Source organism: Ambystoma mexicanum, chromosome 8, assembly GCF_040938575.1.
Source record: "Ambystoma mexicanum isolate Mex_15411 chromosome 8, UKY_AmexF1_1, whole genome shotgun sequence".
Classification (NCBI taxonomy): domain Eukaryota; kingdom Metazoa; phylum Chordata; class Amphibia; order Caudata; family Ambystomatidae; genus Ambystoma; species Ambystoma mexicanum.
In genome coordinates this window covers 494,610,064-494,622,514 of record NC_090929.1, presented here as the reverse complement: position 1 = coordinate 494,622,514, position 12,451 = coordinate 494,610,064, and the positions used below count along the sequence as shown (strand labels likewise).

General features: G+C 45.1%; 1 protein-coding gene across 1 annotated transcript in view; it reads right to left on the bottom strand.

Moving 5' to 3' along the window:
• Positions 1–4,202: 4,202 nt before the first annotated feature.
• Positions 4,203–12,451, bottom strand: part of MMP23B (matrix metallopeptidase 23B) — a 203,187-nt gene continuing 194,938 nt past the window's right edge. The window contains exon 8 of the mRNA XM_069610146.1: positions 4,203–5,535. Coding sequence (XP_069466247.1) covers positions 5,361–5,535 — 175 coding nt within the window. The 3' untranslated portion in view covers positions 4,203–5,360. The remainder of the gene's footprint in view (positions 5,536–12,451) is intronic.

Genomic DNA, 12,451 nt, shown 5'->3' with positions numbered 1-12,451 from the left:
TTTGACAACTCTCAAGAGCGGCTGATATCCAACAACCACAAAATTCCCACCGAATCGTCAGATCGAGGTCTTAAATGGGAATATGAATTAGCTCTATGCCACTGCGAAATGCTGAATGGGTGCACAAGGGGAGACATACCGGCTGCTGACACTTGGCACCGTGGTCCATCAAAAAAGACACTAGATTATATATGGGCATCGAAGAACTTGCATTATCACATTACTGAGTTAAAAACGTGGAAGACTCTAAAAAGCGACCACAATGCTTTAGTGCTATCCTGGGATTGGATTCATGAAAAAAATCAGTTAAGACACAAAACATCACTAAGCATCAACAGTGGCCCAAATAGACTTCGGATGAATAGCAAACAGATTGATAATCTGACAGTAGACTTTATCCGATCGAATACGATGAACAACCAGGCTGAAGATGTGTCCTTGTTGACGCAGTTTACAACCGGTTCCCATAGACACAAAATTGCACATGCTAAAAAATAAACATCCCTTCAGCCCCTAAGTAAGAGAGGCAAAGAAACTACTAAATAAAGATTTATGAATATTAAAAAAATCCAGAGGGGTAAATAAAACACTTTTGATGATTAAGCAACGTCAACTCTATCATAATTGGGTAAAATCATTTAACACAATCCGCCTTCATGATCAAGCAGAATTGATACGTCTAATCATCCAGAAAGACAGCAGAAACATATGGGAAATTATAAATACTGGACATTTAAAGCAAGTCTTTGCGCTATCAAATGGGGTCAACGCTACCAGTTGGGTGAAGTATTACACAGCAGTCTTTAGTAGCCAAGGAAATGAAGAAAGTGTTGACTCTACGCCGGTGAAAACCAAATGGAATGTTAGTGAAATTGTTGAAGACATTGAAAAAGCCATCCAAAGTCTAAAGACCTCGAGGGCCGCCGGCCCAGATGGCATATCATGCTAGATGTTAAAATTAAATAAAGCAAATTGGGCATTTTTCATCAAAGCCTTATTCGATCGCATAACTTCCACAATGTCGATCCCAGAGTCATGGAAACGTGCTGTGGTAGTCCCGGTGTTCAAAAAAGGCAACCGTGAGGATCCAGCAAACTATCGCCCCATAGCGCTCCTGGACACGAGGGGCAAAATATTCACCACCTTTCTCCAAAAAAAGCTCTGGGCTGACGGAGCCAACTTAGTAGACGTAAGGAAAACTGGCTTTACGAAGGGTGTAGGAGTGGAGTTAAACCTGATCCTTCTTAACTTGGCAAAATTAGACGCCCTAAAATGCAAGAAACATTTATTTCTTGCATTTGTCCACTTGAAACAGGCGTTTGACAGCATTAATCGGCAGCTTTTATGGAGCAAACTGAAGGCCTGGGGGTGCCCTAACGAACTGTTGCTACCATTGATGGCGTTGTATTCAAACACCACAATCCGTGTGCGGCTGAATGCAGAAGGTGAGGTAACTGAAGATATTAAAACAAAGGGGTGAAACAGGGTTGCTCTTTAGCAGCGCTGTTGTTCAAACTCTTTATATCTGACCTTCAAGCAGCTCTATGAAATGCAAAGACTTTCCCTACCAAGGTCAATGGCCAGCCTCTAAGCTGGGATATCTATGCAGACGATGTGGTTCTGCTTGACTCCACGGAAATTGGGCTTCAAAGATTACTGTGAGCTCTACAAAGCTACATAAACTTGAAGAAATCGAAAGTAATCTCTATGGGCCCAAAAAGCAACTAAGAAAAGAAATCTTCAAATGGAGGATATACAACAAGGCTTTGACCCAGACCGACACCATACGTCATTTGGGAGTTTAATTTAATATTTCAATAAGAGAGTGGAGCTGGATGCATGATGTTTCGTCTCGAATGTAGATGTTCGCATTGCAAGGAGCCAAATTACACGCAGAATATGGCAAATTCACATTATTGCCAGTAATAACATTTTATTTGCAAAAAGTGACTCCCGCCGTATGTTTTGGAAGCGAATCTGGTTGGAACATTGATGCAGGGTTTTGGTGCTGAATGGAGGGAAAATTCTGGCGTAAAGTCCTTAAACTCCCGCAAAATATCTCTGTTGCCATTCGACATGAACTTGGTTTGGACTCCTTGTACTCCTCAGTTCTGTGGAAATCGATTGCTGTACTCGGAAAAAAAGCCTTACCCCTGCAGCAAAGCCCTATTTGATTCTGAATGTAAAGAGCAAAGATTTATCAGCAACCTTACTAAATAGCTGGGAAGAAAAACGTATCGATATTGAGAGAGGCAAATACGACCATGACGCAAGTTCTTCAAATTCCGCAAGTTGCAAAAAAAAAGTTCCGTCAATGGAACTGGATTGTTAACATTGAAAAGCGAAGAATGTTAGTCAGCCATTGACTTGGGATCCTCGACGCAAAAAATGGGCGAACTTCCTAAATACTTGCCTAAATTTCTGCCACAATATCATCACGATCAATTTATAAGGCTACGTTTAAACCTTTATAACACAAATGAGGTTTTGATGAGGAGAAAAGACGCAGCGACAAAGTCTAATCTTTGTCGATTCTGTATGAATGATGTGGAATTGCTAAAACATCTAGTGATTGAGTGTTCCAAAATTGCTGGACAACGTTCTTTATATTTAGGTCGGTTTGCTCTGGAAAATGGCAATATGATTGATTGGTGGAGTTCTCATTTGTGGCACAAATTTTCAATTAACTTGTGCCACCATCAACCTTCATAGACATGATTTTACCAAATACATAATAGAAATTGGTCTAGGATTTTTTGGGTTCTTTTAGGTTTTGTTTTTTTTTCCTTTTTCTAGTGGTTTTACTATAAACTGAATGATACGGATGGAAACGTGATGACAAAAAAGTTTGTTTTCTTCTTCTAAACTAATGTCAATACATTTTTTTTTTTTAAATAAATACATCTTTGCAGAGTGTGCCCACAGGCTCAATGTAAAGGTTAAAAATGGTTAGTGAGGGGATTAATGTCCTATTTGCTACTATATTTCCTAAAAACTGCTTGGTGTGTGACACCCAACTTTCCTGGCAGCAGAATACCTGGTGTGCAAATTGGGACAGGCTACCTTTTGCATGCTTCACTTACCACCATTGGAGAAAAAGCTGTCCACGCAACGCCCCCTGTGCAAGAGTCAAAAACCCCTGGTCAATTCCCATTCACAGGGGAAGCAACTATGTGTCCACATGTATGACACATTGAAACCAAGAGGCCTTACATCTGCTGTTAACTTCCCTCAAACAAAGACACGTGCCAAATGAAGAATCATTCCTTCTTCTTATGAGTAATCAAGTACAAAGTCTCTGCTTCCGCTTGATTAAACATGTGCCAAATAACTACATGGATAGCTAACTGACATATATCCCTGCTGGCAGTCCCATGTGACAGGCGACCAGAGGACGCACAACCAATGAAATTCCATCTAGAAACTGCAATGTCTGAAAGGTTTAATTTGACATTATTTATTGTAGACAGTAATTTTTATTCATCTATGCTGGACCAATAGGTTGTATTGAATTAATCAGATTTTGAGACATGGGCCTCATCACGATTTGGTCGGTAGCCCTAAAATGCGGCGGTAATGGTTTTACTGCCGCATTTAAGGGTCTGCACAATCTCAAGTCTGGCTGTTTACCACCTACTCAGAGCTGGGGGTAAACATGCTGGAAAAATCTCATTTTCCGTGCAATTACTGTTGGCGGTATTACCGTGCGGTAATTGCGCCAAAAATTACCACATTGGGTCCAATGGGCCCAATGGGGAATGGGGACTAACAGTTAGCTCCCAACCCGTGATCTGGTGGTAATACCGCCGGACGGGTGGCCGATAACACTAATCAAGTTGGGCGGTATGCCAGCTGGGATATAGCCCTAGTCGTGATGAGGCCCAATGGGAGCGTCAATCAGAGGCAAATGAAGATAGCGTAACGTCTACAAGCTGGTCATGGAGCTAAATTGGTGAAGCATCCATTTCAGAGATCTGTGTGAAATTTAGGAATCAAAGGTTTGAATTCTGGCAGGGAAGCATAAGCCATTCCCACATTCAATGGTGGAAAAGTGAGTGCCATTAGGGTGGAGAGTAAATTCACTTTTTGCAGTGGGGTTATAGTCACACAGTCATTCTTTATTCATTTCTAAGAATAGGATCGTCTTCATACACAAGAACAGCGTACAACAAACTTAAAAACATCATACTTTCAACACAAACTATATAAAACCACTTTTTATTACTTTTTTTTTCAAAGTAAAGCGTGTTCCACAAAACGATGAAGAGCAGTTACAGTATAACTATTGTGAGGGGCTAGGGGTATGAGAACAAATAAAAAAAAAGAACCAGCCTGGTCTGTCTAATTCCCTCCAATCTCAATATGGGGACTAAATACTTCCTCCCGAGTAGTGTGTACACAGGGCAAAGCAAAGGAAATGGCTGATATTGATATAAAGACTGCTGATCCAAAATACAACAAAGGTGGTACCTTCATTAGACTAACAGTCATTTATCTGCAAGCATTTGTGACCTTACAATCAGATCCGCAGGCAGTTCAGCTTTTGAAAAACAAGATACCTTTCGAAATCTTCATTCCGATTTGTGTGAATAAATGTTTGGAAGAAACTACTTTGTTAGCCTAATTAAGATATCAGCCCTCTTTATAGTGCCCTTGGCTACTAGCACAATACAAGCAACTGTAGTTTTATACAATTACTATACTGGAAGAACATGGCATACAGTCAGAGAAGACGTCATTTGGGTACTAGAAAAGTCCTAAAAGCTACAATACAAAACTGTATCCATCTTCCAAATCTCCCTGCATTTTTGGCCACAGTCCATATCACAAAAGCATGATTACAAAGTCTGCTATCATGGTTGCGAAGGTGGAATCCTCCACTGACCATAATGCACTGGGGTGCAAGTCTTAAAATCAGGTGGGAATGCAACTGCACTCTTGGAAATGGGTCGTTGAAGAGCTGTGTGGAAACAGGACTGAAACATGAAGCTGTTACCTGTCAACCACATTTCAGTGGCATGGCTTTTGGGCTACGTGTGATGTTACTTGAATCCTTTGGTGAAGATGCATAGATGACATAAGCGACAGCCAAGTCTATAACAGCGACCCCTTACTTATGGGATTCTCAGCTGTACACCATTAGCACTGGCACAGACCTTGCCTCCATCTTTGTGGTTGCAGCACCTAAAAAGAGGTGTAAGGCTGTTTGTGGCGCCTGGCCACCTTTGTCAGCACAATTAGTAGATTGGCTTCCCAGGCTTGGCTATTCTGCCTGACATGAGAAAGACCACCTAGAGATTATGTGTCTTGTTACTGTCACTAAAGATGCACAAGGAGGGGAAAAGCCAGCCCCTCCAAAGTTAAGTCTGGACTCGTACCCGCCAGGAGTACGTGGTGAGAACACGGTCCTTTTTCTTCACAATGCATGTGTAAAGTCCCTCGTTGATGGCGTTGGCAGTGATGCGGAGGTGGTTGTCATTCAGGGAGAGGTATCCCGGATAGGAATATTCCAGTAGCTCCTTATCTTTGAACCAGCTGCAAGGAGAAAAAAGGAAAAGTAAGACATGCCCTGTGCAACTTGTGCATGGTTCTTATTAGTGATGATGACATTGGACTTACGGAGTGCTGAGGTGGACTAGTCATTGAGCAGTAAAAGTCCTAGCAGGACCTCTGAACTCTGACAGGACTGTGGGCAGAGTCACCCACACATTAGACTCTGCCCATAACCATCTGTCCTTCAGAGACCTTAGCATGTCATAAAGTTACCTATTTTCACACACCCCATCCTTTCCATGGAGGTAGGAATTTCACGAGATGCTTTATTAAAACTCCTTCCTCACAATCCTGATCACTTATAAGCAATACTGGGTAGTCAGCACAATGAATGACCACTAGGAAACTTCCAGGGCAAACAGGAAACTCAGTAAACCAATGAAGGTCGTGCCTTTGGGATGTACTCCAATGGTGATCATGTTGGCTTTGGCCAAATGCAGAGACACTCACATGGTTTTTCCACTGATGATGAAGCAGATACTCCATGGAAGAGGTTGGAAATGTTGCTGGTGGGACTAGAACAAGTCCTAATCAAGGAGTCAGATGCAGAATCGAAAACTAGACCAGGCAAGGCCCAGTTGCACAAAGCTCTTATCAATCAGTTTAGACAACAGAGTCACAGGGCATCATTACAAGTCCCGTGGTAGCCGTCCCGGTAAAACTGGGAGGCTGCCACCGTACTTGCACATTTTACGGGCGCCTGGCTTGTCGGAAACACAGGGGGATTACGACCCCGGTGTTCCTGGAAGTCAGGTGCTGGAAAAATGTTCATCCCCATTCCCATTTCATCCTATAGGATTTAATTGGAATAGGGATGATAGAAGCCCCAACACCGTTGATAACGGTGCTGGTGCTTCCAAAAAAGTCTGTGGGTGGGTCCCGTCCTGCCCACCAGGTCTGGCGGGTGCATGGCACCCGCCGGCACACTCGTAATGAGGCCCACAGAGTGATAAAATGTGCATTAACCCCCTAAAAAAACACACAAAGCCACAACATTCACCACAGCAACAATACCGAAGTGCTTAGTGGAAGAGTTTGTAAAAATGAAAAATGGGATCTCACAAGGAACAGAGAGCGCTGCAGAGATATGAGAACTACAATAGATGTCATATTAAGACCATGATACTTCAGGTTTTCCTGTGAGACCTCCTGTAACCAGTGGATTGAGTGGAATGAGAACAGCTCTAACAAGTGGGCATGTGTGTGGCCTAAGTGCTGGCCATGGCCTAGAGAGTGCTGGGTATGGCAAGTGTTCTGGAAGGAGATGCTGAATTGTAGTACAAGTGGCAAAGCCAGTAGAGGAAATCTAGCACTACTAATGCTGGGTAAATGCATTTGGGACGTACAGCTAGCTATTGTAGCCCATTTAAGATATATGTACTGTGCCCAAGAATAACATTGGAATAATTAACGGTTTCTTAAAATGGCTAGAGGTGTGTGCTGTTGACCATTGTAAAGGTCATGCTATGTTATTGTTTTCTTTAATGCAGCCTTCTACTGTTGCTGTGTCTTGGTCCTACCCATTGTTGAGGATCAGAAAAGAGTTTCTAGAAGTTAATATGAGACTATAGGCTATCTGAGACAAGAAGGTATGGCTTTCAAATGCCCCTGGCAGGCATGCCACTTGCACAGTCTGTAGGCACTCAGGCGGATCTGAATAAGAAATGGGTGGGTGGGTGTGTGGGTTAGTAGGAAGTGAGAGAGAATGCTCTTTTGCTATTGTGTTGATGTGGGCAGATCGGAAATCGTCAGTCACTGTGTGCAGGTCTGTTTCTAGGTGTTTCGTGTCAAGGCCATAGAGGCAACTATGACTAGTGACAGCCTTGTGCCTCCATGGTGTTATGTAAGTTGGTTGTAGAAGTCTATTATTTGATGTCTGCATGTTTTTAGCCAGTAAAGGTGCTTGTGTTACCAACTCTGATACTGAATTTTCATTTGGTTTCTTTGAGGCCCATCTGATGCAATGAGATTGGCCTACAGCTGAATACGCAAGGTTGCAGAGCTGTGGAATGCGTGTCATGCCTCAGGCCCGGGCTGGCTCATGAGCCCCTCCTGAGAAGTACACAGTCTATTTAAAGCCCTCTCTACAAATATAATTCTTCCCAAAACTAGGAAATTTAATTTGAGATCACGTGAGCACACAATGTATTTTATTGACTGATTTTGTAGTTAATTGTACAACTTGCCAGCCAATATTCAATGTATTGATATCCTGCCTTACTGCCCTCACTAGCTGCGGGTGGCAGATTTTTTTTCGACAAGCCTGAACTTGCATGGGTTTTTCAGAGTTTAGCAAAGAAATGTGCATATTAATATTTGTATTATTTTTATGATGGTATTTACCTAGCTTTGGGAAGCAAAAGAGCACTGTACAAGTCATGGGCGAAGTACACGTCAAGTGAAGCAAATTGCAGGGGATCTGGGATCTACGATGGAGCAGGGATCTAACAGCACGGTAGGGTGAAACAAAAGATTTGGCGGCAAGGGATCTAAAAGCCATCAGGGAGGGAAACCGGGGTAGCAGAATGCCCAGTCTCAGGTTGTTGACATGGAAGAAGTTTCAAAATCTGCAGGCATACACAGAGAAGGACTGTTTCTGGGACCTTTCTTCCTACAATGGCAGAGTTAAAGTCTTCGTATGTCCTGGTGTCTGGTGGATAGTAGGGCTCTGGAGATTATAAACTTCTAAGCAAGGTAACAAGGGAACTTGAGAGCAACGACCTTAGAGATAATACAGCAGAATGTGAAGGTGATACATGCTTGCAGCGGGAGCAAGTGCAGTTGGATGGGGGTTGTGGGAATGTGGTTGAATTTGCTGGATCCTTTGAGTTATGATGCCGCATGTAGGACACATCTCAAGGGTGCCAGGGTGGTTATCAGAAAGCCTTCCAGGAACTTGGTGCAGGTGGTCAGCTGGGGTGCAAAGCCCCTGAGGTTCATAGTGGAGAGCTAAATGTAATTGTCAGGGTGTTTGGTGTTGTTGGTCAGCAGTAGGAATTCGTTCTTGGAGGGCAGGGGGGAACCTCGGGTAAGCACTGAACATCCATGACATGGATCAATGTGGGGCAGATTTTGAGCCTGTGGATGTCTTCGATGGAGGAGATCTTGAGGTAGAGCTACGCATCCTCTGCATATTTGTGGATGTTCTGTGGAGCCATGAGGGTTCGGAGCGGCTCCATGTAAAGGTTGAAGATCAATGGGGAGGGGATAGATATTTGGGGAACTGCACAGTTGATGGGTAGAGTTGGTTATTTACTGGGCATTTGTAAGGCGTTTATACATCAACAAAATTGTGTTTCAAAGCGCCCAAAGGTCGAAGAGAAGGGAACAAGGGAAAGAGCAAGACAATGGAAAATGCAAATACAGAAAAGCGGTTCTACTAGACCATGTGAACATTTGGATCGTGCAAGTGCAGGGAGAGAGAAGCGACAGGGGAAAGGATTAAGTGCTAGACGATCCACAGAGAGGTGAAGTGCCAGGAAGATAGTTGCAAGGCAAGAGGTAAGTGCAAGAGTCATTTGCGAAGGCAACAGTTAAGTGCCAGTCAATGACCACCAGATGAGGAGGGGTCACCAGCCCACCAATAAGTGCAGACCTATGAGGCAGCACAGCACAGGACAAGTGGTGCCCGAAGGCAAGTGAAGGGGGAGGGCGGATGCTGCAGGTGATCGGTTAGAAGGCCAGAACCCAAAAGGACACATAAAGGCCCAGGCCACCAATCAACAGCCACTGTGGGTTTTAGCATGGGAGCGAGAGAGAGAAGGAGGAAAAGAGGAAAGTCTTGAGGTGTTTGCAGAATTTGAGGAGATCTGGCTCAAGACAGAGAGAAAGGAGGAGGCTGTCGGAACGTCCACCTGCTCTCTGCTTAGCGAAGCGCTTGTCCTTGGAGCTGGGGGATCGGAAGGATCTGAAAGGAGAGTATTTGGTGAGAGCAAGTTGAGGATGGCGTGGTCTCTGGCCCCAGACAGCCGTAAGGGTAATGCAGAAGGATTTAAATGTGATCCTTGCAGCAGCCAGGAGCCAGTGGAGAGATTTTAGGGCTGGAGAGATTTGATCCCTGGGCTTAGGGCCAAGGCTAAGTCTTGCAGCCCTATTTTGGATTAGCTGGAGGGGGCGTACAGAGGAAGAAGGTCGATTAAGGAAGAGGCTGTTGCAGTAGTTCCGCCTGGAGAGCACCAGAGCTCTGGTGACATTGATCCTCTGGGGGAATGGTGAGGAAACGGTGGATGCCCCTGAGGACGTAGAGTTGGAAATGGGCCTTCTTGGCAGGGTCCAAGATTTGAAGGATGAAAGAGAGAGAGAGAGGGGTTGAAGATAACTCCTAGGTTTCTGGCCTCAGATGAAGGAGAGGGGAGAGAGCCCATTGAAGGTGGCCAGAGTGCAGGGAGAAAAGAGGGAACAGCAGTCCTGATAAGAAGAATCTCAGTCTTGCTGGCATCGAGACAGAGGTCACTGGAGGTACACCAAGACTGTATAGCAGACAGGCAGTCAGGAATGACAGAAGAGATGCAGAGGGTTGTATGAAAAAGAGATGGGTGGTGTTTGCATAACACTGGAAATGTGGTGATAAAGTGGAGATAAGGTGAACAAGATTAGCAAGATAAATGTTAGACCCAGGGTGAAAGGACAGAGCCCTGGGGAATGCCACAGGTTGATATAGAGGTGTGTGAGGAGAAAGAACCCACGATAACCTGGGAGGGACGGTCAGTGAGGAAGCAGGTCAGTCAGTCCAGTGCACACTCCGAGATACCAACGGTATCATGGAGGCATTTTATGAGGATGGAATGGTTAACTGTGTCAATAGCAGAGGAGAGGTCGAGTAGAATGAGAACAGCAGGTGAGTTGGAATCAATGGATGCAAGCAGTTCTTCACGGGTGTTTAGGAGAGCAGTTTCCATGCCTCTGGATGCTCAGAATCCAGATTGATGGTCGTGTAGGCAACCAACAAGCTTAGTATTCTGGGTCAGTTGGGGGGAAGACCAACTTCTCCAGAAGTTTACCAAGGAAGGGAGAGTGAGAGAGATGGGGTGGTTGTTAGCCAGACATGAGGGGTCGGCCAAACGCATTTTCAGGAAGGGGTGCACAAGAGAGTGCTTGAGGGAAGAGGGGAAAGGTCCAGTGGCAAGAGAGTGATTGCAGAAGTCTGAGTGCAGGGGCAAGGGAGCCGATATTGTCCTTAATAGTTCTGGAAGAACAGTGGGGGGGACCTGTTTGGACGAAACCTTCATAGAGCGGACAACTCTAGTGACCTTGTCAGATGTGAGAGGAGAAAAGGAGGAGAGAGTGGATGAGGGAGGAGGAGGGGCCAAAGGGGGATGAGAGGTGGGGAGGGGCAAAGGGAGGATGAGGGAGAGCTCAGGATGTCCTGAGTTTTAGCTGTGAATTGCGTGGTCGGTGCAGTGCACAGGGACTGGGAAGGAACAGGTGAGGTAGAGACTGCAGATGGATTGGCTAGTTCCTTGCAGATTTTAAAGAGTTCAGAAGTATTGTTAGAAGCTCCAGAGATGCGGGCCTGGGTGTGAGCCCTCTTCTTGGAGTGAATGGAGAGACAATATCGCCTTTGGAGAAGGCAACAGGCTAGTTTATTAGAGAATGAGCTTGAGGTCTGCCACTTTCTTTCAGCAGCTGTGCACTTGCATTTCAGGGCTGCTAGATCAGAGTCATACCAAGTTTTACGCTTGGAGGCAGGTTTCAGGCAGATCCTCATGACAGGGATCTGGAGTAATCCATTTGGATGAATTGGTAGCAGTTAGCAAAGTAGGATTTGAACCAGCTGCATTACCGATGTGGGTGAGTTTCTGGTGGTCTTCTGTGTCCAACATGGCTGAAAGATCAGGGAGACCCAGGAGGCAAGGATGGCCATCATCAAGGATTTTAAAGACTTTGTCATTCCCCCTGTTGGTAGCCATTTCCATGCTGCATCTGGGTCTGCAGCCAAATTGGCAGGAATGAAGAAGGTTGTGAGCTTCAGGTAAGCACTGAACATCCGTGACTGGATCAATGTGAGGCAGATTTTGAGCCTGTGGATGTCTCCGATGGAGTAGATCTTGAGGTAGAGTTACCCATCCTCTGCATATTTGTGGATGTGGATGTTGTGTGGAGCCGGGAAGGTTCTGAGTGGCTCTGTGTAAATGTTGAAGATCAATGGGAAGAGGACAGGTACTTGGGGGACCCACACTTGATGGGTAGAGTTGTTTATTTATTTGGTGTCAATGTGTTGGAAAATGTATGTGGCTACTGCCTCCTCAAGGATCTTACCTATTAAGAGAAGATGGGTGATGGGGTGTTTGACGAATCAATGTTGTCACTTCTCCCTGAGGGGGAGACCTTTCCTATGAGGCCAGAGAGGTGAGGCCGCTACCCGATAGTCCCTCTTCAGATGGTATAATAGGGCAACTATCTAGGGTACATCCCTTATGAGAACATCACACCCTACATACTCTAGCCTCTCTTTTTTCTGCTAACCTCTTTGTAGACAGTAGACCTATGTACTGTTATTAAGCACACTACTTCAAGGTCCTGGAAATTACTGAGACAGATTAGAACAGCAGGCAAATAGGTAATCCATGTACTGGGACAAGTTGGCCATTCTGAGCACTGAACATGAAACATGGGATAGAGATGAAGGACTCGTGCAATGGGCCGACACTGCTGGCCCCATTGTATAAAGATTGACAATAGACTAAGCACTGGGTCTCGGACAGCCGTGCAGGACGGCTGGTGTGCTGTGCACCGAACGCAGGAGATGTAAACCTGTGTCACTGACCTGGAGAGGGAGAACTCCAAGGACACTGGCAGTCCGACGCAGCTGATGATCGGGAGGTCTGCAGGAGCAGATCGGTGCCCAGCAACATCAAGAAAAGGAGGAAGGCCAGCAGAAGCTAGTCAAGAATGCCGT